General features: G+C 35.3%; 2 protein-coding genes across 8 annotated transcripts; both read right to left on the bottom strand.

The window, feature by feature from the left end:
• Positions 1 to 655: 655 nt before the first annotated feature.
• On the bottom strand, positions 656 to 17,343 carry cdc14b (cell division cycle 14B). 5 transcript variants are annotated; one of them, XM_041233357.1, is made up of 17 exons: positions 17,091 to 17,342; positions 13,253 to 13,343; positions 12,303 to 12,378; positions 11,713 to 11,805; positions 7,819 to 7,895; positions 6,830 to 6,896; positions 6,644 to 6,706; positions 6,137 to 6,224; positions 5,301 to 5,531; positions 4,993 to 5,131; positions 4,551 to 4,716; positions 4,293 to 4,390; positions 3,447 to 3,494; positions 3,072 to 3,191; positions 2,418 to 2,607; positions 1,925 to 1,990; positions 656 to 1,627 (listed from the first exon to the last, which is right to left on the bottom strand). In XM_041233357.1, the coding sequence occupies exons 1-16, from the start codon at positions 17,200 to 17,202 to the stop codon at positions 1,964 to 1,966; spliced, it is 1,686 nt and encodes a 561-aa protein (XP_041089291.1). In that variant the 5' UTR covers positions 17,203 to 17,342; the 3' UTR covers positions 656 to 1,627; positions 1,925 to 1,963. The 5 variants fall into 5 exon arrangements, with proteins under 5 accessions (XP_041089291.1, XP_041089318.1, XP_041089300.1 ...); XM_041233384.1 differs by lacking the exon at positions 2,418 to 2,607; XM_041233366.1 differs by lacking the exons at positions 656 to 1,627; positions 1,925 to 1,990 and having other exon boundaries at positions 1,997 to 2,607; positions 3,072 to 3,173; positions 17,091 to 17,343.
• A 1,119-nt stretch (positions 17,344 to 18,462) lies between these two features.
• On the bottom strand, positions 18,463 to 26,554 carry prxl2c (peroxiredoxin like 2C). Of its 3 annotated transcripts, none has more exons than XM_041233327.1 (6): positions 26,131 to 26,554; positions 22,430 to 22,498; positions 21,871 to 21,924; positions 21,506 to 21,611; positions 21,209 to 21,250; positions 18,463 to 20,655 (listed from the first exon to the last, which is right to left on the bottom strand). In XM_041233327.1, the coding sequence occupies exons 1-6, from the start codon at positions 26,308 to 26,310 to the stop codon at positions 20,531 to 20,533; spliced, it is 576 nt and encodes a 191-aa protein (XP_041089261.1). In that variant the 5' UTR covers positions 26,311 to 26,554; the 3' UTR covers positions 18,463 to 20,530. The 3 variants fall into 3 exon arrangements, with proteins under 3 accessions (XP_041089261.1, XP_041089260.1, XP_041089270.1); XM_041233326.1 differs by having other exon boundaries at positions 21,209 to 21,343; positions 26,131 to 26,544; XM_041233336.1 differs by lacking the exons at positions 21,871 to 21,924; positions 22,430 to 22,498 and having other exon boundaries at positions 21,209 to 21,343; positions 26,131 to 26,538.
• Positions 26,555 to 26,654: the final 100 nt, after the last annotated feature.

The raw sequence follows: 26,654 nt of genomic DNA, 5'->3' as shown, positions 1-26,654 counted from the left end.
CCAATATACTACTAGGTAAAGCTAAACTTTGTCATGTGTAAATTCGAGTACACAGCCTACAGTGTGGTACTGACAACTACTGTATCATGTTGTGCATACCGCTCCTGTGTGTCCAGGTGCAGACTAGCGGTATTGCACCGTGAGAATTACCAGCGTTGCCACGCATGTCTGTCCCATGCTTAACACCGCCACTGGATAGATAGATAAATATAGATATATAAATAAATAAAGGGTTGACTCTGTAAGGATAATTCACTCAAATGGAGATTTACTAAGTGATGATGAAATTGCTGTTCCTGAAACTGTTCAGAAGAAATGTGAAATAAATTATAAGCGGGGTGTTTGGAAATTAATTTGTAATTATGAAAATTAAACAATATGGAAATGCTAAACTATAATCACAGGCCCTTTAACTGTTATGTTTGAAATGTGTAATACTATAAATTAACTATGTTACATAACAAAATGGTGTTAACTTTTCCATTAATTGTTCCAACTATGGTTTTGTCGAAGAATCAACAGTTTTCTGTAGATTTCTTAAATCGACAATATATCTGCCCCACCCTCCTCTTCCAAGCCACTTTGGTAGAAGATATGTAGAATGAATCAATAAAAATAAAATCACAAATGTTTTAAAAATATATAAAATCAGCACTTTACAAAACAATCACATTTATTATTGGGAACTTACAAATGTACTCTTTGAACCTGATTCGACACTAGGTGCTCTTCTGACATAAAACAGCATCAAAAAGACATTAAGAAAAGTAGACAGTATCTGGCCAAGAGAATTTCCTATAGTATGTGGTACTCTTAAGGAGCAGCAAGGTTTAAGCACATTGCAGCTGATTTGAAATCTCTGCAGTTTGAGTAATAACACCAGTTTACCTTCAAGTTTTAAACCCCCCCCTCCCCCCCAAAAAAAAAAAGACAAGAGCATGGTGGCAGGAATGTTATTGGCATTTGCACTTACCAATATGGATACAGCATATATATCATTTAATATAAAACAGGAGTTACATGATTTATAAAACAAATGAAAACTATTGTATATATTTCAGCCTTTACATAATTCCACTTTATATACATAATGCCTTAAATTTGGTACTTGTGTAAACACATCAAATGCTTCTCACAAATGTACAAACTTCTGCTGCATCTCAGACAAAAAAAAACAATTAAACAAATTATGAAATGACAGTGTCACTGAATTCTTACAAATAGAAAATCTTACATAGAAAATGAATACTTTCATTACTATATAAAATACAGTCATGCTAATTACAATATACTTAAAGACAAAAAAAAAAAAAAGGTACATGACCCCAATATTTACAAGTCACATGAAGATTGCCATCACAATTGGTCCCCGTGTCATGCTGACTACTCCAAATGCAGTCCAAGCCATTATTAAAAAGTAACAAGTTTTTTTTGTTAATTGTTTACAATTAATTTGTGATTGAAATATCCACAATAAGTGTCTTTAGGATTAGTCTGTATTCTCCAGAAGCTTCAAAAAAAGGTCAGCTCAGTATTTCTTGTCTAGGAAGAATTGACTCAACTCCTTTATACAGACTTTCTTTCATTTTAGCGAAGCAGTGGTACTCTGGATTTCGGAATGGCGTGACTAAAAATTAAAAAAAAATTGTTAAGCGCAATGCTATTTTGACGCATTTATTTTGAATACAACATTACATTAACCCCATATAATATTTATATTTCTTCATGCACTTTCACACTATTCACATTACTAGATGTCATTAAAAGTATTCAGGTTTTACCATCAAGATTTTGCCAAGACCTGATCCAGCATGTATCTCTAGGGTTAATTGGACAATGTTATGGAAAGACAATCCTTATGAGAGAGAGCGCGTAGACACACACACACAAGTAGTGAAATAAAGAGCAAGCAACTAAAAAGTACCATAATCTCATTAATCGCTTGTGGTAAATGCGACGAGCTTTACTTCTCCCCTTCTGAGGAATCAGACTGTTGGGGCGAAAAAAAAAAAAAAACACCAATTATGTGTTTAACATGTAGAAATTCAATTTGGCAGCAGTAATCATAATGGTGGTCCACTATGAAAGGCGCTATATAAAATAAAGATTGATTGATTGATTGATTGATTATGGAATGGCAGCACAACAGTTTCAAGGGTCTGACTAAAGTTTGGAAAAATAGAACAGGCTACATGTTCTACAAGCATGACTGTTTTTTTCAGTGTAAGCAAAATGTAATAAAGTTATATTGAAGCTCAAACCCATAACTAAATCTTAGTTTTGTAAGGAGTTAAAATTGGAAGAGAATAGTGGTGGTCGAGAAATGCCAAATAAAAGTGAAACTGAAAATATTCTACATCTTTGTCACATTTTAGTATTTATTCATATATTTTGAAAAAAGCAAAAGTGGCACTTACTGTCTGAGAGTGACCTGTGGTTGCTCTCTGCTGGGTGTAGTTGTTTACTGCATTTAGGTTGTTCATCTGGTTGGTTGAATTGCTTACAAGTTTAGAGCCTAATTTTGCCTCATTCTGGGTTTGGTCCTGGTCACTAGTCAATGCATGCAAGTTGCCTAAGGATCTTGCTAGCCTAGAGTTTAACAACTGGCTGTTACAGAAGGAAGACATGGTTAATGTAAAGACCATTCATTTCTCTATAACTCCATTGCTTTTGCTAGAACACTGTATTTTTTCAATACTAATATACAATTGTTTATTTTCTTAATTCTTGAAACTGTAGGTTTAGTGCCATTGCCAAATAGGCGTGCATACAGAAAAACCTATATTAAACTGGATGATCTGCACTTGTATTAAATAGGAAAATCTGTTTGGGGTGTACTGGCTGTTTACAAAGTGCAGTTGACTGAACACATGTATTCCAGGTCCAGTTACCAGATTGTCTTTCACAACAGACATGTAATGCAAGCTAGATCAGCAAAGCACAGCTTTATGAACCAGCGCCATCTTGTGAACAGACACCAAGTGTTTACAGCAGTACAAAAGGAAACTTGATTCAGGCACTAAAAAGGGAACAGACACTGATCTAGCCTAGTAAAAAAGCCACTCCCTTACCTCCCTAAGCTGGTGTGTCCTGTAGCAGATTTTCTTGTTCTTTTCCCAGTGTCTGTGCCACTTGAAAGGCTTGCAGATTTGGAAAGTTTGTTGCTCTGCACACTGGATTGCAAAATGATTCTACATTTAAAATAGAGAATTTTGTATTCTGTAAATAGAAAAAAAACCAAACACACAACACTCCTTCCCGATTGGTTTCTATTGGTTTTAACTCCCTTTAACCCCCGACGTCTTCCTGGGAGTAGCTGGAACATGACACAGTGACAAGGCGGCTTGTATGTCTGTAGCAGAAACTACCTTTAGTAAACAAACTAGAAAAGGCCTGGTGTAAGAGTGCACTGGAGCACTCCGAACATTCTGGGAGGGAATACATACCTAAATGACTGTGACGAGGACCTGGTGTGAATAGTGTTCTCTTCTGAGCTGTAAAAATAAACAACAAAAAAGTGAATGCAAAACATTAGGGGAAACTGCACACAGCCACCACCACCTTCAGAAATAGACTGATACATGTATTTGTTTTTGGGGGAAGGGGCATCTGAAGTAAATCAAAATGCATGGAGCAGGCCTCCTATTTAACATAAAACCATATCTCCAGCCAAGACCAAAACCAAGCACATCCATAATTTGAGTGCAGATAAGGTTTTGCCTCGCATTGGCACTAGCAATATTAGTGGGTCCCTTTTGTCTGTTGAAGATCTTTTGGTTCTTTGCTCGTATTTTATACTACAATTTGGATTATACATTCACATTACTTTTACTGAAATATTCATTACAGACATGCACCACTTTGCATCTCAGATGGCTTTCACCGGTTGTTGTCAGAGGGATCGCTCTCTCTCTCTCTCTCTCTATATATATATATATATATATATATACACACACACACACATTAAACTTTGTAAATCCCAGTTCCAATTATAATGATGAACAGTGATTTAAAAAAAGAAGTACAGAAATACTGAATGGCACACTTACAGTGCTACAAGTTAGGCTTCCTTATGTGGTTACTATATTCCTAACACATCTAGACAGACAAGCAGGATGGGAAAAGGGTATGGAAAAAAAAAAAAACATGAAGTGTTTTACTGCAAACTGTTGTTTCTTGTGGTACCCACTTGCTAAAGCCACCCTCCCACACACTGAAGTCTGAACAAGAGGCAGTGTTGACCCTAATTAAAAGTAGCGGGGAATAATGGTATCACTGCTGAATCTACTTACGTTAATGATCCCGTTGATGCTCGAACTTGCCTCTTGCTTTTCAGAGCACGTAATTTGTCCCCTTGAGTTATAGTATTCCGTTCATCTTCATCATTATACTTTAAAAAGACAAAACAGGAGTCAGTAAATAGCATTTGCAATATTATTCTACCGTTTCCATTCACTCGTAAATGTGCAAATATAAAAAAAGTCTAAAAATAACATTGCAACTATATTAATGTGTATTAAAACACACACAGAAACAAGCAAGTGCTTTACCAGTTCTATTTCCAGTTTTGCACTCATGCCGTTTGTGTTATCATTAATTGAAATGTCATCGACCCCCGATAAGATTCTTGTGACTGCAACCTTGCTCGTTCCATTTTGTCTCTCTCTCACTTTTGCACGGTAGATGTCTCCTTCTGCCCACAGGCTAGCTTGTTTTCTGTTGCATGGACAGAAAGATACAGTACTTTTATATCCTACTATTTTTAAATTAAGTTTTTATTTAAAAAGTGTTGTTCTGTGGGAGTTTTTCCAACTTACAGAAAAAATACTTTTTAGCTTAGAATATAAGTTAAACTGTAAAAAGGTAAACATTGGATGCACCACAACATATTTACTGAAAAATAACAGGAAATTCCATGTTTAAACTTCCAAAACACCACTAACTGAAACATTTCATATTTACTAACATGTATTTTTATTTATTTTTACTTACTCTTGCACGTAATTTTGCTGGGGTCCAATGACTGAACCTGGTCTACAGATCCTTATCCATGCAATGGTTTCAGATGCAGTTAACCTATAATGCTTCATCATGTAGCATCCTATTAGAGTACCCGTTCGGCCAAGACCAGCTAGAAAACAAGGTGGTCATGTAGTTTGTGTTGATGAAAGGAAAATAATGCGAAAAAGAAAATAAAGTTGAATCATATTGAACTGCCTCCATGTTCTGTTACTCTAGTACAGGTGTCTCCAACACTCATACCTCTATGTTCAGCAGAAAATGCATTTAAAGAACCATACCTTTGCAATGAACAGCAATGGCACCCTCAGCATTTTCACAGATATTTATGAACTTCTTGACTATGGCGTCACTCGGTGTACTTCCGTCAACAAAGAAAAGATCATAGTGCTCAAAACCTAGATCAGTAAATCGCTTGGCATCGTACATTTTCTTGTTTAGACGAACTATTGTGGTGATGTTGTGCTTTCGGAAGTAAGGGAAGTAGGCTTCAGGTGCATGAAGAGGATAGCCTGAAGTAGGAGAGGTCAATTTCACAATGGGGGTTAGACAAATGCATGAGGTCATTCAGGTTTCTAGGAGTTAAACGTTTCTGAAATGTAGCATCTTACAAATGTTCTAAATAAATAAAATAAATGAATGTCTGGTACCCAGCAGGCTTACAGTCACCACTCATTTTAAAATGGTAGAATTCTATTTGTTGCTGTCCCCTTACTTTGTATGTGCAAATAAATAAATTAAATCAATTAAATCAATAAATAGACATCCCTCCTATCCACCAGTTTTTGTTGCCCCCCATTGATGCTTTTATTATTATAAAATTTGAAAATCAATAAAACCTTAAAAATAATTATTTCATAAAATGTACATCTTTCTTAAAGATGATTCCCATGCAAGGATAACCTGTAATCTTCAAAGAGAAATTGCTACTGACAAAGGGTTAACTAATGGGGCACATTCTAATTTAAGGAATTACAAATGCCATGCATGAAGTATGTCAATTTGGATAGAATTATAATTATTTAATTATACACAAATATAAGGGCTCATGCACACTTGGTTTGTTTTGTTTTAAACAAGGGGGGAAAAAAAAGGAGAAAGTTTCTGCTTCACATACCATTTTCAATTTTGCTTTTTGGATGTGGTCCACTGAAGGCTAAAAACTTCCCAGGAATTATCCAATTAAAGTCTCCATTTTCTGCTCTCTGTACACAATATTTGAAGAGAAATTAAAACTGCTACGCCTGCCTATGTGAAATGCACTTAATAAAAATGTTATTACGTTACCTACGGTTACCAATCTTTTGAAGTAAAGAAGAACAGCAGAGTAGCAACAAGGTGTTACACACATACATACAGATGTAACAGAGCCTAGTTTGTTAACTTTCAACACGCACAGCTTTCATTAGCGCAATTACAACAGAAACCATGAAAAACCAATACTCTCAAACACTTAGACAAATTAATGTTTTTAGAATATTTCATCATAATTGAATGATGCATTCTCTAGATATACCGGTATCTACAAGTCTAGTTGTAACGTATGGATGCCTCCATTATATTCCTGTTGAAACCCCACCTGTGACAATGCAACAGGATTAAAACACTAAACTGAACACCTTACCTCATAATGTTCGTACTCCTCAACATCAAAGTCAGAGAAGTCAAGCCATTTATATTGCAGAGCCTGCAACAAAGACACAAAGGTGCTGTTCACATCCCTTGTTCTTAATAGATATTCCTTCTCCATTCTTACTATTCCACCCCCCAGGCTGTAGTGGACTACACTGTCTATTTTTCATTGACCTACCTTATGGACTCCATGTAAACAGTCAAGGATGTTTAGATTGTATGTGCAAGTGCCAAAAGAAGCATCCCTGAAATGATATGAATGACACGTGAATAAGCAGCATTCAAAACAGCTGTGATTACATTAGTATAGATGTATTGTTCAACCACTTTTCTTGCAAGATGAAAGTTTGCTTTTCCTTAACTAAACAGATTTCTAAAAGAGGGATTTTCCTAATCCTGTGGCACTGGCCATTGCACACAACATTGTCTGTCTCTTCTACAACACTTGTAGCTTAACTAAACAATTTTAAAAGGAACCAAGCTAGCAACACATACAAAAGGCTTTTTGGGCAATCAGTTTAGATTTGTTTTCAGTGGTACCATGTCAAACATGTAAACAAGCACCACTGACTAGGATCAAATCAAAATTTGAGTTTAATAGCTCTATTGTATTGTTTAAAAAAACAAGAAAAAAAAAACACACACACAACATGGAAAAATGCATCTGCAATAACCAAATAAGCTGAACACGTGTGGCTAATTATTCAAGACCCAACAATCTGTTCTGATTTATTGGTTATGAGCCAATGGTTAGTTTTACAGTACCATTTGTTATTTAAAAAACACTGTAAGTCAAGAGTAATACAAAAGAATGCTAGCTTTAAAAAATAAATAAATAAAAAATAAAACTGTAGGCAGGCATGCCCTGCATGGAGGGTTACAGTCCATCCATTAAACCAAAAAGTCAACTTCTTTAACAAATAAAGTAATACATCATCCACACTTCACGCTACCCATGGTAGAATTAACTGGAAATTGTAACTGTTGACAGGCTACACACCCATATAGTTGCAATGCTGTCCTATATGAATTACCTTTCCAGTGAAAGGCTACACACCCACATAGTTGCAATGCAATTCAGTGAAGGAGTAAGAACTGCTTCTAACGAAGATACCAACAAACCATCAACAAATAGCACAACATATGAACAGTACATAATAAGATTACCTAAAAGGCAAGTAGGAGGTGTTTCCAGATAACAAAAGCCGATATGCCTCTTCTGGGGTTTTCTTCAAGTGCATTACCTATGAAAACAAAACAGGTTTTTTTTTTTTTTTTTTTTTTTTTTTTTTTTTTTTCATTTTAAAAAACAATAAGTCAACCGAGATCTACATTCATTTTGCATATGATAAAAGCAGGATGCCAGCACTTTTGGAACAAACGTGATCTTTTTGGTTTGATTCACGTATATTTTGGTTGCAAATATATAAGGATTTGCAGTGTATTTGAATAAAGATATATTCCTGCAATATATTTTATTTGCAATAAAAATATATTGCAGGAATATGTACAACACAGGAGGCAGCAAAAGTAAACCGTATCAAAACAAGGTATTTCACTACCTCTGTGCTCGGTTATAAAAATGACTAGATATGACCGATGTGCATAATCTCTCTTGGACGCTGTCCAAATATGAAAACCACAAGATCCAAACACAGCGCTACAACTGACAACATTGTTCACCAGGTTCCATAAAATATCACTTAAGTCTTTAAACAAACGTGGAAATGAAAGCTGATTTCTAAACTTGTACTAAATAGACATGTTGACACTACCGATAATGCGAGCAGTGAATTAACGAGGTCTAAAAATCTAAGTTGCAATTTATTTGCACATGATTAGAGTCATTACTGCGGTTATTTTGTATAAAACCAGCATTTACCAACCACCTACGTAGAGGCACAGCTCCATAAATGTAAGGCTGCATAAAGAGAAAGAAGTCTAGTAATCTCCCAGATGCAGACTGGTTTTCAAGGAAAGTCGGTAAATTTGAAATGAAATGCAATGTTGTGCTGAGAGAAGTCACTTCTTTGTAAGACATGAACAGATGTAAATAACTTGTGCAATAAGGAGGATAAACTAAGTGTATCAACCGAGCGCCTTTCTATTTCATTGAACCTCCTTTTCCAAAGGCTTCAGCACATTTACCACTTTGAGTAATTGTTTGTCCTTGGCTGATTTTTATTTCCATACATCACTCCAAATGCTTTGTTCAAAGCATGTATTTTTTTGAAGAATCTGCAATTATGTTTTGTATTTTTCACCCGTCCCCAATTTGGTTATGCCCAATCATAGTGTTATACTGAATAGCAGAGAACCTGGACAGATCGTACCATTTTTTATGTTCTATTATGGTTTATTGTATAGGCTGGTAAACATGGACACGGTCGATTTGCACAGGACTCCCGATTTTAAAATTTTACAAAATTTGAGGACCTCTGAGAATTATCTGGGATAAAAAGATATACAGAACTAAATTTCACTCATGTCAGTAAAAACAAAGTACGAGACCACCTGTTTATGTGGCGATTTCTAGTCCCATGCAAATCAGGATTTTAGTCTTAACTTTTGTGTCAGTTTCCAGGTAAATTATAAAAATAAAAGGATACCAAGAGTGAACATTTACTTGATCAGCAATATTTCAACAATTCAGCTTAAATTTCCCCCACCAAACAGGGAAACTTGCACAATTGGATGAACAGTTCTGAAGATAATTAACAAATGGTTAAAGTCAACCATTTAGATTTAAAATTTCATTACAATCTTTAACTTTCTGGAAACAGCATAAACACATTAAAGCATATAGTTACAGATAAATGCAATTTGTTTTTGATTTTCCTACACTGTATGTGTCATCGCACCGAGAAAAAAATGATTGACCGGGGCAGACAGCATCAGTCAACATAACCTTGTATTTAGGTTTGCAACATAATGATCTTGAAATAATGAAACCAGACACCCTACAAAAGCATGTAGCAACAAACAGACTACAATGATTTCACCTCATGGCTTTTTAAACTGTATTGAGTTTCAGTGAACAGTAAGCTTGTCAGGTGCAACCTTTCATATCTAAAGGAATACTCCACCTTAACATTTCCATCAGCTTCAACCCAGGACTTAAAAGCAAACATAAAAATCTGATATTAACAGAACACAATTTACACACACTAAATAACAGTGCTGACCATGCTTTCATTACACCAGTTTAGAAGCTAGTTAATTTGTAATCTGTGTTATATATATATATATATATATATATATATATATATATATATATATATATATATATATATATATATATATATAGTCAAAAGTTTGAGTACACTTGCTGGAAACTAGGTTTTTTTCATAATTGACAATGTTTTACTTCGTATATGTTTCTGTAAATACTTGAAAATGAAAACACATTACAATATACAAAACAAAACATAAGGGAGTATCAAAGCAATGTTCAAGAAAATTGTCTCAATCTTGGATTCCTCAAAATAGCCACCCTTTGCCTTAATAACAGCCTCACAAACACAAGGCATTCGGTTAAGAAGTTTCAGCAGGAAATCACCCGACATGTCTTCCCAGCTCTTCTGCAGCAATTCCCAGAGATGTAGGGCACTTGCGGGTAGCTCTGCTTTGACTTTGACTCTTCTGTCCAGTTCGTCCCATACAAGTTCTATGGAATTGAGGTCTGTAGACTGGGCAGGCCAGGTCATTAGATTGAGTTGTCCTTCACTTTCCTTCTTCGCCAGATAGTTCTTGCTCAACTCTGAGGTGTGTTTCGGGTCATTATCTTGCTGAAGAATGAAGGACTGCCCAACTAGCCGTAATCCTGATGAAATGGCAGGCCCCTGAAGTATGCTATGATAGCCATGCTGGCTGAGCTTGCCATGGACTTGGTAAAGATCAACAACTCTGTCACCAGCAAAGCAAACCCAGACCAATACACTGCCTCCTCCATACTTGACAATGGGAACCACACATTCAGAACTCATGCGCTCACCCTCTCTGCGTCTTAAAAATACTTGACGGTTGGACCCAAATATTTCAAATTTTGACTCAGTCCATAAGACCAACTTCCACTCCTCAATGGTTTCTTTGCAGCAATTGTTCCAGTTAGACCAGCTTCACGCAATCTCCTTTGAACAGTTGATGTTGAAACATCTGTACAACTAGCAGCATTTAGTCGAGCTTGTATTTCAGGGGCAGTTAATCGCCGGTTTCTCAGTCTTGTGACTCAAATGAACTTGTTCTCTGATTCTGAGGTCACCCTTGGCCTGCCTGACCTTGTTCGGTCCTCATGAGTGCCAGTTTCTTCAAATCGTTTGATGGTCTTGGCCACAGCAGTTACAGACACTTGCAAAGTTCTTGCGATTTGTCTTAGATTGACCTTCATTTCTTAAAGTAAGTCTTTTTTCTTTGCTTAACAGTGTATTTTGTTATTTTCTGCTCCCTTATATTCAGGAATGACAAACATGTGCCTATGCTACCTATATTTATAGTAATCATGGACCCTCTCCTGTTAACAATAATTGGTGACAAAAGGTTAATTAGGTAACATGCTAGTTAACTCAGAGAACATCTAACAAAGACACTTAGAACACTGGCCTAAGTATAAAAAACAGAGTTATACACATTTCAGACTTAACTGACTTGGGCTTCAGACTGAAATCCCTTTGCTTTGGGTGACCATTTCATAGAAATTAACAAGATTTACATTTCCATTCAAAAATTTAATTTTTGAATGCAATTCACTTATGATTATCAGCTTGTATAAGTACACGTATCATATAATGAAATATTAAGTGTTTATAGACAAGTTTATACAGTTAAGAGCATAGATAATCATGAAAAGCCTGGTTTCAAGCAGGTGCAACTTTTGACTGGTACTGTGTGTGATTTTATATATATATATATATATATATATATATATATATATATATATATATATATATATATATATATATATAATATATATATATAATATCAAGTTAACAATGTAACAGCCAAAGGTTTGACAAAAAAAATATGTTATGATTTACAACAGATAACAGTAAAAATGATACTTACTGCATATGAGCCTATAAGATAAGCAGCATTAGCCTGTTTTTTCTGGTCACCACAAGTGTAGTGCACAATTTTCTTTTTTCCAAGTGTGAAGGACTACAAAATGAAATAGAAATTACTGTAAACACATAGTAATGCCATCATTTAAGATAATCAATATAAATTAGACCTAGGAATTCATATAAATACAACATAATTAAGCATGCATGAGCAAACACAAAGCAAAAGGCAAGCATGCACCAAAGTGAACTTCCTTTTACTGCTTATTCATACAAAACAAAATGAAAAACAAAGCAGACCCATCTTCAGTGAGGAAACACACACCATTAGTACCTTTGAATCAGGAGAGACCAGCAGTAACATTCTCTCCAAATACTCCCACACTTGAAGATAGGATTACCTGATATCATGTCTACAACAATATCGTGTCATCTAGCACAGCATTTGTAATTCACTTCAGCCACTTACTGCAATGATATTGTATTGCAGTACATAATTATAATAAATATTTAATGCTTGGTAATATATAGGGATTTACTGAAATCCCGAAATATGTAGAACCACACGGGCTTCACAATACCAACTCAAATTACCTTTAACTTTTTATTCAGCTTACAGCAATAGCGATAAAACATGGCCAGGTTAAGAGGTCCAAAATCTGCATAGAAGCTACAAAAGAAATAAAAGTCAATATAAAACTGTACCTAGAACATAGCACATTACCTTATTTCCACAAAACATGCATTCAGTAGAAGTCCTTCTAAAGTAAATAAAAATGTCAAAACTAAATATTGGTGCCACACTTTAACAATAAAGTAATCAAATGTTGACTAAATTTGCTGTCCATTCAATTTCCAGTATATATTGAAACATGGTTTAAAAAGAACAACAACTTGAAAATGTCATCAGTGGAGAATGTGTGGTTTATTTATTTTTTGCCTGTTTGTCCTATTTATACAAACAATTTACAAAAAAGAAATTATATACAGCAAAACAGACTGACAGAAACAAGTCCTCTTAAATTGACAGAGCACTAGTGGTCAAGTTAAAATGGTGAGCTGGAACAGTAAACTATGCTGAATAGGAAGACCTAACCCTAACTTCATGTCAGTGACATTCATCCCCAGCCAGGGGAAATCAGTATCCTGAAAAAGTAGATCCCCCATGACTGTCCACTGTATGCATGCTTCCATTCCACTTGCATTTAAGCGTCTACTTCCTGGTTGTGCTCGACACAATAACCTTTGATAAAGAAGGCACTTAGCAAGTTTCAACAAGATCTGCCAAGCAGTTCTCTACATATGAAAACTCTACGGTACACATACCCACCTCCACTCATTATAGTTTTATGCCCACAGGCTCTTAAATATATCGACAAATCCGCATCCAGAGCTCGGAATAATAACCCAACACAAACATATTTTATACCCACGTATTTGGTTCACTACAATTTGTTTGAAGAAGAACTTAAATACACCAAGACACGCAATATACGCTGGTCTAGGTTTGGAACGAAGAGCAAAGGTTTTCGCTCTTCACTTACTTTTCATATTCAAGCTCTTCATCTATGCAGAAGTAGTGCCTTTCTGAAGTACTTCTGGGTTTCTGGTGAAGGATGGCAAAATACAGACGATCTGAAAAATAATAAATTACAATATTTTAATCTACTCGGTGCATTTTCTAGCCAAAAACAAACAAAAAAAGTCAACAGGATGTGGCGTATTTTGCGCAGTTTAGATTCGAATAAAAACACATTCTAATTGGATGTAAAAAAAAATAAGTATTTAAAAATCTGTAAAGTTTCAGTTTTTGTCAAATAATCAAGGGCAGATTTTGGAAATCGGTTAAACACCCGCAATCGCGTCTTGACTAAAACAAATGAAAAGTCCAAATTAAAAAAAAGAAAGCTAAGCCCACTGTAATCCTTATATTATATAATAATACCTATAGGTTTTAAACTCGGTTTGCTACTTTGTTTTACAAACACAGTACAGATAAGGGCGTAGGCAACAAAGTACATTTAAGTATTACGAAATCAACAATGACTTTCGCAAAATACATGATTACGTACTGAATAAACAATTAAGGCAGGTAGAAATAAATCAAACAAAATAGAAAGTTCAGACCCACCTTTGATAAATTCGACTGCATTAACTAACTCATCCACTTCCGCCATTCTGTTTATTTTCTCCCGTTCTAAACACTGTAATTTACCTTGTCTACTTTTTATACTGGTTATTATAAAAAGAGACCACTACCCCCGAGTTTAAAAATTGAAAAATAAAAAACAAAAAGAAACAAAAAATACATTCAAGAAGTAAAAACAAACGAGTTAATTCTAAACAACGCGTTAAAATTTTACATATTCTTAAAACAGTACTAGAATTGTTCGTAGATATAGATATATATTTTAAGATCTACCAAAGCCCCTTCCTAATGTAATTCAAACTGAAAACAATGCCGATTGTAAATATAAAAGGTATCCCCCCCCTGTCGTATTTCTTTTTATCGATTTTGAAGATCTCTCAATGCAGTCTTTCAGTTCGTCTATAACAAAATAAACAAAAAAAAAAAGCTTAATCTTGATAATAACAACACAGTTGCAAAAAAGTTGAAAGCAAAGCAACAGTTTCCTCTCGCTGCAAAATAAGAGTCGCGGCGCTGATGGCACTGTGTGCTCAAGACTCAGTTTCCAAGTGTTTTCACCGCCCACTCTGGCACAGGCTTTCTCTCTTCATTGGCTCACGGGTAGAGAAACTGCTTTAGACTGCAGGGCATTGTACGAGCTGCCCGCCAATCATTGGACAGCCCCTTTAAAAATTTCAAGTTCTGCAGAAAAGATACAGATGAATCTAATTGGAACGCTGTCTAAGCCGTTGCTAGGAGAAAAGCTCCGCCGAGCCAATTGTGATGTACCTTTTTGCTTTACGATACACTCATTGCAGTATTGGTCTTTATACAATTTCACTAAACGTCAGCACTTTTGATTTTGATAAAACAGAGCAATTTCAGCAAAATCGAGAACCAAGGCAAGAAATAAATAAATAAATAAAACACAACCAGTTCAGTTTATCGGCAGAAACATAAGATGCCTAAAGAGTTTCCAAAAACTTAGGAATCGTTTATTAACAACTGTACTGAAATGTACGGACCCGCCAATATTTTCAATACGATATATTAAAAGTAGGCTGCTTAATTATTACAATAGAATTGCACTGTTGCTGCCAGCAGCTAACGTTCTTAACATGTTGTAAAACAAAGAATCACTGGGGGTAAAATTGTAAAGTGAATGACATCTGTAATCAAACACTTTGCAAACAAGAAATAAAACAGTGATTTGTATAATTGATGTGTGCAGCCATGAAAACAAAACACCAATTAAAACTATTTTTTGCCAGACACTTAGCTTTCAGTATTACATAACCCTGCAAATATGAAGTCAGTACCTCGAACAGTCTGAGATTTGAGGTTATCATAGTGCCGATTTATAAAAATCTTGCACAGTATACCTATAATTTATCTTGACGTTCGTATACCCATCATAACAATGCAATGTCTTAACGCATTAGGGTCACCTGAAAACCAAAACGCGATAGGACCACAGTATTGTAGCTATATTACATCACAAAGGAAAGTGGACACACTTAGATTTTGCACAAGGAGTTTCCAAAACTCTGAAAAAATGACGTTCTAATCTCAAATAATTTAATACGTTCAAAACATTTACAGCAACCGTCCACTTTAAACCAGGAAAAGGCCAATTATATGCACCCAAGGAAGACAAGCCAAGAGTTGGGCACTCTTATTTATACTGCAAAAGCATCAGCGAGTAGCACTGCAGGTTACTTACTGTAAATCACTGCAACAGGGACATCTTTACTCACAAAATATTTGGGTTTCATTCATATTATAATAGGACACTTGACTGGGCAATTGGCTGTAATGTAATATCCATATCAACTGTGTGCTTGGGTGGGGTTGAAGCTATACAATACAAATAAGGTTTCCCATTAGCAAGGCAATTTCTCAGAGCAAAGGTAGACAACCACAAGGAAGTTCCAACTATGTCATTAATCATAAACTGAACCAACTTTTGGCTAAGCCCAATACACTTTTCCAATGAATGATACCTATGAAACCTGGAAAGGAATAGTCCTCCAAGTCCCCTGTTTTCTACTCATGTCTCAGAGTGTTTACTCCGTGATGTAAACTAAATAGACTAAATGAAATAAACACGTTAATGAATCAACAAATTAAAAGGCTTCTCATTAGGGATGTTAAATTATAAATGTTGATATAGCGCTAATCAAAACAGCAAACCTGATCAATATTGGTCAAACAAAAAAATAAATCCTTTTCAAGGTAATTTCTGGTATGAAATGCAACAAAATGGTACCTTGTGTGGAACAAGATTAGGTAATGTAAACAAACTGGTAAGTAAATTTCTGACTCTGCAAAGCACAAAGGCGGCTAAATGATAAGAATGTAAAAATGTGAACAGTCGCCCAGCAGTGATAAAATACTAGCGGAAAAACGAACATGCACGTGGCATTGAATCTTTAAGTATCCTTTCCTTTTTTAAAAAAAATTTGAATGAATACAAAAGCAGGCATAACAAGTTGATAGTTTCAACGTTAATTTACAGATTGGAAAAACAAGGTAAAAATAACTAGATACTGACGCATGACAAGCTATCGTCTTCATTTATAATTCATACTGATCAATTGATAAAGTTAGTAAACATTAAAAACCCATCACACACACACACACAGCCACAATTCACCCCAACACTAAGCAAGACAAGTATTCAACCATGCAAAACACTGCATTTTGAAAACAAATGCGGTTTAAATAGTTTTTACATTTTAAATAACAGAGACTACCAGATGCAGGTGCAAATTTGTTGACTTGAGAAGCACTAAAATTCAGGCTAAAGATAAAAAAAAAATAAACCACACTTCTTTAAAACGACCGATAATCAATACCTAACAGTGTTCATTTTGTTAAAAGCTTGACTAACAAAGTCAAACCTGCTCATAAGCGTCCTATTTTGCTTAATGTCAGAGCACAACAATCGTTTTAGTCTTACTGCCAACATAGTTACACGCTTGCATTTAGCAGTTATAAAACATCAGCAGACAAATACAGAGATACTGTATCACTTATGCATTCAGCGGTGCAGATATTAAAAATAGACTCACAAACTGTTCTGTCGCCATTTTAGGTCAAAAAATTTCACAGTATTGAAAGCGTATGCTAATCACATAGCTTTCAAATATATGTATATATATATATATATATTGGGTAAACAGTTGGCATATTTAATGTTTTTTTCGTTTCCACACCGACACGGCAGGTGCGTGCGTTTTCTATTTCCTTACCTGTGATGCAAATGTAAACATCAGCCGTCAGCTTGTCCAGTTCTCCGCGTTTCACGACAGGTCTTTTTTTCTTCGGCTCCCAACGCTTCCTTCTCTCGTTTTTACGCTTCATCTCTGTTTTGTTTCTGGGTTGGCAACATGTTCAAACACGCCTTGTCGATGTGTTGTTTTATCTGGCGTTGGTTTCCATTCACCGCACAGCCTCCTGCAAATCGCAGTCCGGCCGTTAACTCGGTTTCTGCACATTTTATTCTGACGTTTCGTTGCAGTACGCAGGACTGAAGAATAGCCTCTCCTACTGCCTGTACTTATTGGTTTCACACGTACAGTTTTAATCAAGATTCATTCCTCCTCTCAGAAATAACTTTACATTGTTCATTTAATTTGCTGTGTACTACCACTTTGCTAAGTATAGTACATACATTTTAATAAAAAAATAAATAAAAATAATGATGTTCTTTTTTGGTTAACACATCAGACAGGGATACATACGTCTGATTTGAAATATGGACATTCTCTCTCAATTTGGTGTCTGGTTTGGAGAATGCATATTCACAAAGCATGCATATAATCTTTTATGTAAAAATAAAACCCAATAAGATGTGCATTTTTTTTCTCAGAAACTTAGTACTGTACATATTACTCTGAGTTAATTCTAATTTCTAAAAGTCATAAATAAATACCTAATATCATAAATTACCTGTCATAAAAAGCTTAGACCAGAATCTTTCTGATAAGGTTCCTATATCTCCCAATTCACAAAACATTCTGACAATGAAATAAAGTGATGTTTGGTAAAATGGCAAATCCTGGACAACCCATCAGCCATTTACAGTGCCTATAGAAAGTCTACACCCTCTTGAACTTTTTTTTCACATTGTTGTGTCAGTGCTTCAGAGTTTCATGCATTTAAATAAGGATTTTTTTCCACTTAACTACACAACATACTCCACACTGTTAAGGGGAAAAACGTTTTTATTGAGAAAAAAAATGATATATTAAAAAATATAAAACTGATAGATCATAATTGGATAAGTCTCCACCCCTGAGTTAATACTTGGTGGAAGCACCTTTGGCAGCAATTACAGCTGTGAGTCTGTTGGGATAAGTCTCTACCAACTTTGCGCACCTCGATTTGGCAATATTTGACAATTCTTCTTTAAAAAACTGTCCAAGCTCTGTCAAGTTTCTTGGGGAGCATTGATGGAAAGCAATCTTCAAGTCGTGCCACAAATTTCCGACTGGATTTAGGTCGGGGCTCTGACTGGGTCACTCAAGGACATTTACCTTTTTGTTCCTTAGCCACTCCAGATTAGCTTTGGCTGTGTGCTTTGGGTTGTTGTCATGCTGAAAGGTGAAATTCCGTCCCAGTTTCAGCTTTCTTGCAGAGGGCAAGTACAGAGAAGTTCCTCAAGAACTTCTCTGTACTTTGCTCTATTCATTTTATACATGTTGTAATCTACTGTAAAACCCACATTATAGTTCTAAGAGTATCTAAATGGGTAACTAATTAGGGGAGAGCAATGTTTCATTGTACAGTATTTACAAGTAGAAATAATTAAATAAAGATCAAGAGTCCAATTCCAAGTTGCAATATTTGCTGGTATACCAGCAAAGATTTTTTTTTTTTTTATAAATACAGCTTTAAATATTAAAAACAAAAACATTTGCAGTTGAAAATCATTTTCATATGATCACATTAAACAACATTAAAACAGACAGTACTATTTCAATGAACTACAGTGAGAGTGCTGACTTTGATTCAGTACAGTTTTAGACTAAATGCACAATTTCACAAGTGATATAGTAGAAACATAATTTGTTTCTTATTAGGGATAAAGCAGTGGCGCTCTGTTACAGCAGAAAGAAGAGTTCTGCTATGTGCTTCTACCTAAAGAGTAATTTTAGCTTTGTTTGTAAACAACTATTATGAAGAACAACAGCATGCTCAGTAACCAAGGTTACAATTAACCAAGACTCTGTACTCTACAAGTTTGCAACTGGGCAGATTGCAAGGCAGCAATATATTCTGTAGTTGAATGCAGGCGAAGGTAAATGTCACAATGTCTAAATCATCTCACTTATCAAACCTTTAGGCAGAGTATGCATTCCTAATTAAAACCATCCTCAGACAAACTGCATCCTCTTTGGCAGTGAAATACACATTATTTTTTTTCTATTTAATAATACAGGATACCACTTTTTAGCATATATTGGCTTAAGTAATACTCTTTCAGTTGTAAAAAATGATATTCTTAGACTTGTTTATTAGTTAAGCAATAACACACATGCGGATACCCGGTGAGTTGACAAAAGGCCTATTAAGATGGACCATAAAGGAAATCTAACAACCATAAAAGGTGCCTTAAACTACCTGATAAGTGGGTTGTACCAGTACCAGTATTGTATTTTTTATTGTAAGTAAGTCATCTTGGAAATTAGAGGTTTAATTGCTGTTATAGAGCAGTGAACTTGCAAGTATGAATAAACTCTCATTGTGTGATATGTTGATTTTGGATCTGATGCTTTTTTTTTTTTTTTTTTTTTGGATCAAATGAAGAAGGGCATAAGGAATGAGATAGACAAAGTTGTGTTAAGAATGTACTGTAATCTAATTCATCAGACCAGACATTCAATTATAAAATATTAAAAGAACAACTTATGGGTAGATTTTACTAAATAGATATAAGCATTTATAACTTTTAGTCAGTGTTCTCATTAGTTTGAACAAAGATGACATCTAGAGTATTCATAGTGCCTCCATGTATTTTTTTTTACACACACTGCTAATTTACTAACGGGTTTGCCTAAATTATTTATACCTTCTTCTGATATTTCCCCAAACAACTCCCACTGGCTTTAAAAAAAAAAAGAAAAAGAAAAAAAAGGGGATTATGGGAAATACTAGGATAAAGTATAATACCAGCTCAGAGTGTCCAGGAAAGTCTGATTTGACTGTCTCTTTAAGAGAAACATTGTAATTAGGTTGTGGCAGAAATCAAAGATAAACAATAACACAAGTGTTTTGCTTTTTTTGTACATCCTCACAAACAGTAGTGCATGTTTTACTACACTTTAAAGTGTTGTATATTTCACTTCCCTTATAACATTTACCACAGTGATATTGACCTGTAACTGCACTTTTCCTATGCTTTTCCATATTCCCCCTCCCCCCCCCTTTTACTACAGTCTCCCGTGGTTTTAAATATGCCTTAACGCCTCGCTGGGCTTTACAATGCATAAATATACTTTACCATGCTTTTACTATGCTTCGTTGCACTTTACTATGGTAAACGTCTCAAAGAGTTCAAGAACAAACAAATTATAATGTACTTGGAGCAAAACATCATGACCCTTGTCAAAGCAGGTTCTGGGATTGAAAAACATAACAAATTTACAAACTGTTTTACACTTTTTTTGACTACATTTCTGTCCAGGTTTTAGACATGAATGATGGGCTGATCTGCAAAATCCACCGTTTGCACTCCTGCCTGCTCCAAAAGCCAGTTTATTGGCATGTGATCAAGCCTGTTCATGTCGAAATGAGCAAAGTGAACTTCAGCACCTGTGTGGGGAATGTAAGTAACTCATTTTATCAACACAAAAGTAAACATAAATAATATATATCATAGAAACAGTTCAACAAAAAAATGTGACGAAACAAACAATGCAATACACAGTGTCGTATAGATGGAAGATTCGACCATTGTGAATTACAGTAAATACTTCCAAGTACATGGTGCTAACAAAATAATTCTAGTAAATCTTATCTAACATATGTTGCCATAATTTCATAGGTCTCAGATTTTGAATTAGATTGTTATGGTAATTTATTTGAAACTGTTAGTGATGAAAATGTAGTGAACGCTCCTTGCTCCTTGTAACACTTGAAATTATGACACCATTGATGTTAACCTGAAAGCAGCAATTGAAAGCAGCCTACAGCGTTCTAGTTCAGTACGATATCTGAGAATCTCAGAGTCTCACTGTGCACTTAGCAGCCGGGACTTGTTGCAAGTTCTTTTGTGCAGTATTATGACAAGCTAGATTTGCATTGCTCACTTAACTATGACACCTTATACTAATAATCAATACAGAAAGAAGGTGTATAGGCTTACCAGGTCCTATAATCAAAGCTCCTCCTTGCTGATTTGGGTCCCCTTGAAAATCAAATACAGTGCTGGTCATTGCTCGCCATATGCTTTTCAAACTTCCAGTAAACATATTTGATTTCACATGAAGACTATGACCTGCTAAAAACACACACAACATCCAAACTTTAAATGAAGACTGGAAACAACATGACAAGCATCTCCTTATACCCCCAGATTGTGATGCTCGAACAAGAACGTTTCACAATTGGATTAGTTGCTCACAAGATATTTGCCCATACAGTACGTACAAACAACATTTACCTGCTTTTATAAATGTATCCCCTCTATTCATTCCAAGCTTTTTATATACTTCTTTTTCAGGGTCAACGTACATTTCATGTGGATACCCGGTCAGTTGGCAAAAGGCCTAGTAAGATGGACCATAAAGGAAATATAAAAACTACAAAAGGTGTACCGCTAACTTAAAAGGCAATCAAAAGGCAATATGAATGTTACATCATGTGTGTTATATCATACGCTGTGTTCATTTTAAAATATGATTTCTACAAACAACTTCACTTCTGATGTAAACTGACATACACAGTACTTTACACCTTTTTAAGCTTTTGGAACATGATAGAGTGTGTATATATTTATGATTTAGCAGCAAGATATAAGGTACTTACATCAATATGATGGTGCGAAGATTGCCCAATAACAATCAATCTAGCATCAGCATGCTGTCATCAGAAAACATATTAAATATTAATGTTGCTTATTAGGGTTTAATCTGACAGTGTAGCCTTACCTATCAAAAATAACAACAGATACAGAGATCTGCTTTCTCATAAAGTAAAGAGAAAGATCAACTATACAGAAAACGTCAATGGATTTACATTTGAGTGTAAAATTGAACATGATCTAAAACCATGTGTGGGAGTTATTAGCATGACATTCTGAACCAATCATCAGTTTCAATCTTATTTGTTCAGACTGTGACCCAAAGAACATAGACAGATGCTGATACATTTTGCATTTCCAATGCTCTTTTGCATTTTCAATGCTCTTAAAAGATTTTATTCTGAATTAAACAGATGGGTTATTTATAATGACTGCAGTTATTCAGCATTGTCTTTTTATAAAAACTGGTAAGTTAAATTTCAAACTGTATAATAAGTAATATACATTTAATATTGTTTATGTGTCACAAAAAAGCGATAAAGAATATTTGAGTGCTGTACTTACTGATAGGAAACTCTTGGGTATTTTAGCCAGATCTTCCACGTATTCTTTACAAGTGTAGCACAAGAAATGCTTTAATTACAAAAACAATATAACAATGATTAGCAGCCAATAAGCACTACATGATTATGCACAATGAAGAAAACATTATCTTGAGACACCTAAAGTGAAACCCCAGCCACTGTGTTTCTTTGTCTTTAAAATAATTTCTATGATTTAATTGTTTAAAGATAAAGTAACATATTTTCAGTTATTTGATTGTGTATACTACCACACAAATACATTTCATCTGTGTGATGTAGTATACTTCAAGGATAATCTAAATGTACCTTTAAATAATAACTGTATACTGTGTTATAGTGAATATGTCCCTTTGGAGGTACAGTATAACACGATGTTTACTTATTTAATATCACACATTTGCAAAGGACAATGCACTTTCCAATGAGACCCAATGGCAAATGCAATATACAACAGTAATTGACTTGTGGATAAAACAAGGCTGCCTGAAAAATACAAAAAGGAAGAAAAGGCATTTTATTTCAAAACGTGCTAACGTTGTAGGTGGTGCAGTGCCAAGCTTCTATAAATACAGATATGTATGCGTAGCAAGACACCAGCCAACCCATCACGTTTCTTTGTTTTCTTGTGTGGATATAATATTTCAGAAAGAAGACATCCACAAAAGATTTAAAATGACAATTCTTTATTGCACTTGAGAAAAGACCATGACCATAATGTAGCGTAATATAATTTGGCCCATGGCCTTGTCCATTAGAGCTCGAGAGCCACCCTATGTAAGCTGGCTGAACTATGATGTAATGTAAATTGACTGAATGACACGTTAACTAATGCCAGCTGGTAGGGCAAGTGGCACTCTGGGCCACCTTCTCCCTAGGCAAGGCACTACAAGTTTGAAGACCAAACAAAACAAAACCGACAAGGAGGCGTAGACGCAGGGTGCAATTTGTTATGAAAATTACTTGCACTTTTACGCATAACCTCATTGAAAACCATAGAGTAAAAGATTAGCACATACACTGTATATTTTAACAGCTTCGTCTATTAAGATTTCACATAGCTACTATATTTCCCATAACAAACATTAACTTATTTAGAGACTACTGGTGTGTGACCACACATGGCACATCATTATATATATATATATATATATATATATATATATATATATATATATATATATATATATATATATATATATATATATATATACATACACACAGCTCTGGAAAAAATTAAGAGACCACTGCAATATTATCAGTTTCTCTGGTTTTACTATTTATAGGTATGTGTTTGGGTAAAATGAACATTTTTGTTTTATTCTATAAACTACTGACAACATTTCTCCCAAATTCCAAATAGAAATATTGTCATTTAGAGCATTTATTTGCAGAAAATGACAACTGGTCAAAATAACAAAAAAGATGCAGTGCTGTCAGACCTTGAATAATGCAAAGAAAATAAGTTCAGATTCATTTTTAAACAACACAATACTAATGTTTTAACTTAGGAAGAGTTCAGAAATCAATATTTGGTGGAATAACCCTGATTTTCAAGCACAGCTTTCATGCGTCTTGGCATGCTCTCCACCAGTCTTTCACATTGATGTTGGGTGACTTTATGCCACTCATGGCGCAAAAATTCAAGCAGCTCAGCTTTGTTTGATGGCTCGTGACCATCCATCTTCCTCTTGATCACATTCCAGAGGTTTTCAACGGGGTTCAGGTCTGGAGATTGGGCTGGCCATGACAGGGTCTTGATCTGATGGTCCTCCATCTACACCTTGATTGACCTGGCTGTGTAGCATGGAGCATTGTCCTGCTGGAAAAACCAATCCTTAGAGTTGGGGAACATTGTCAGAGCAGAAGGAAGCAAGTTTTCTTCCAGGACAACCTTGTACTTGGCTTGATTCATGCGCCCTTCACAAAGTCACAAACACATACCTATAAATAGTAAAACCAGAGAAACTGATAATTTTGCAGTGGTCTCTTAATTTTTTCCAGAGCTCACACACACACACACACACACATATATTATATATATATATATATATATATATATATATATATATATATATATATATATATATATATATATATATATATATATATATATATATATATATATATATATATATATATATATATATATATATATATATATATATATATATATATATATATATATATATATGTGTGTGTGTGTGTGTGTGTGTGTGAGCTCTGGAAAAAATTAAGAGACCACTGCAAAATTATCAGTTTCTCTGGTTTTACTATTTATAGTATTTCGTTTTAAATTTTAATTAAAATAAGTAAGAAGTTAAATATTTTAAACGCACCAATATCACCAAGTTGTGGCTGAATCGGCCCCACAAAACAGTTTGATATGGTGGGCACTCGTTTTCTCCTTTATTTTCTTTCCTGTTGGTTTGTCCTCTGCAGAGTTGTGTTCCTCTTTAATCCACAACTCTGCATATTTCTCAGCTTGGAAAGTGTCACTGTTGGGGCCGTTAATTGAAACAAACAGCATGCTGTTCAGTGTGCTTACATGCATTCTGCTTCTCTGGTCGGTCAGAATAAGGTTCATCGCACTGAAGCCACGTTCACATTCAGCAGTGGACGCAGGAATCACACCTGTTCTCATTATGCTCACAGTGACCTGCAGTTCTTTCCAATTCAGATTTTTCCACACTTGTCTATGGCCTGCTTTTGTCTGGTTCGCTCTATGTATGTCTTCGCATTTCATATGAGACTCGCATTTACCATTGTAAATTGTCATTTAGTTTTATGGCTGATGTTTTAGTTGACTGCAGTTATGTCACTGATAAAGGCCTGGCCAATTCTAAATCGTTCTTTTGTATGGGGTCCCAGATCACGAATTGCTAAACAAACCGAGCAAGTGACTGAACGCTGGCTTTAGCCTTTAGCCAAACGCGATTAGCCTTCCATTTTCCGAACGAGCCTGCCCTACACAGCCGCCGAGATTAATTGCCTGCTCTCCTGTGTGTCTGTACACACGGGGTGCAGACCTGCATCGTCCCCTTTCATAGTTTCATTTCTGCCACTGCCCTCAACACACTTCGCCTTTTTGCCACATTTCTATGCAGATGAAGTTGCAGTGGGTATATCGGCGGGTAAAACTGACAGACTTTGGCTCTGGGGCTGTTTTAAAAAAGAAGTAATCGACTTTTGGTCTCCTCTCTTCATTTTATTTTTTCTTTGTTAACGCCGTTAATTGTCTTTGCACTCCGGCTGCACAAAAGTAGAGGTTTGAAAAATATAGCAATTTGAATGGCGCAGTTAATTTCCTTTGGTTATTTTTATCAAGGGGGATAAATTTACCCCCCTTCCCCTCCCCCGGAATGACAATTGTAAATGCAGTTGCAGGTATAAAAAAAGACAGCCATGGGAATCGTAATCATAATCATAATACCCTTCCCCTTCCCCTTCCCCTTCAAATCATACCCTGCTAGACGACAGGGTTTTTTAAAGGAACATTTGATTACGTATGTGATTAGTGGGTGGATTCTCCTTTCACAAACACAACATAGTTTCCAAAGTAACACGAAGTAAAAGATAAAAGTTCTGTTGCAGGACACATTTACAAATACACTTAAAATGTGTTGTATTGCAGCATTTACTCGCCATACACAGGAGTCTACACCAAGAAATAAAGGTGCTTACCCTAACCAAAACAATGATGGCTTTCTTTTCCTCATACAAAGATCTAAAGGAAAGTCGATTTCCCTGTCGATCAAAAACATTGCAGTCTTGTACGTCTGACACGTCGATATCAACTGACTTGCATCGGTTTTCATGCAGATTTCTTCCGATCTGCTGTGTTACAGGAGGGGTTGTCTCCATTGTGTTTCCTTGGTAGAAACTTCCCTGAAATACCGTCCAAGCAAACTATTTTGGGAGAGCGGCTTGAGCTCAGCTGTCACTTTGGCAAACTCGCAGCTAGCCACTCCCGAAAGTGCCCAAACTCTTCAGTCTCACAATGTACTGGAAGCAGGAGCAGACTGTGAACACCAGTCTAGACTAAATATTTGAAAAATAAGACATTTTCATAAATTTGGCATGGCATACAATCTACGTGCTGATCGCCGCAGCGCCACTAAAAAAAAACAGAGATGTCTTTAAAATAGTTGTCTATGCAGTGGATAAGAAATATGTTAGTGTTAAAATATTCTACAATCAGTTACATT

This window comes from Polyodon spathula, chromosome 2 (genome assembly GCF_017654505.1).
Source record: "Polyodon spathula isolate WHYD16114869_AA chromosome 2, ASM1765450v1, whole genome shotgun sequence".
In the NCBI taxonomy this organism is placed as follows: domain Eukaryota; kingdom Metazoa; phylum Chordata; class Actinopteri; order Acipenseriformes; family Polyodontidae; genus Polyodon; species Polyodon spathula.
Note: the sequence above shows the minus strand (reverse complement) of the source record. Positions and strands in the feature narration are given on the sequence as shown.

What these genes read in the sequence shown, in the direction of transcription:
- cdc14b (XM_041233348.1), bottom strand. Translation starts at nt 17,202, where the DNA reads ATGAAGCGTAAAAACGAGAGAAGGAAGCGTTGGGAGCCGAAGAAAAAA. An exon ending in CAGCAAAATTACGTGCAAGA is followed by an intron (nt 4,717 to 4,992) that starts GTAAGTAAAAAT and finishes TCCATGCAACAG; the next exon opens with AAAACAAGCTAGCCTGTGGG. An exon ending in GCATCAACGGGATCATTAAC is followed by an intron (nt 3,495 to 4,292) that starts GTAAGTAGATTC and finishes TTATTTTTACAG; the next exon opens with CTCAGAAGAGAACACTATTC.
- prxl2c (XM_041233326.1), bottom strand. Translation starts at nt 26,310, where the DNA reads ATGGAGACAACCCCTCCTGTAACACAGCAGATCGGAAGAAATCTGCAT. An exon ending in CCATCATTGTTTTGGTTAGG is followed by an intron (nt 22,499 to 26,130) that starts GTAAGCACCTTT and finishes TTGTAATTAAAG; the next exon opens with CATTTCTTGTGCTACACTTG. An exon ending in GGATACATTTATAAAAGCAG is followed by an intron (nt 21,344 to 21,505) that starts GTAAATGTTGTT and finishes GTGTGTTTTTAG; the next exon opens with CAGGTCATAGTCTTCATGTG.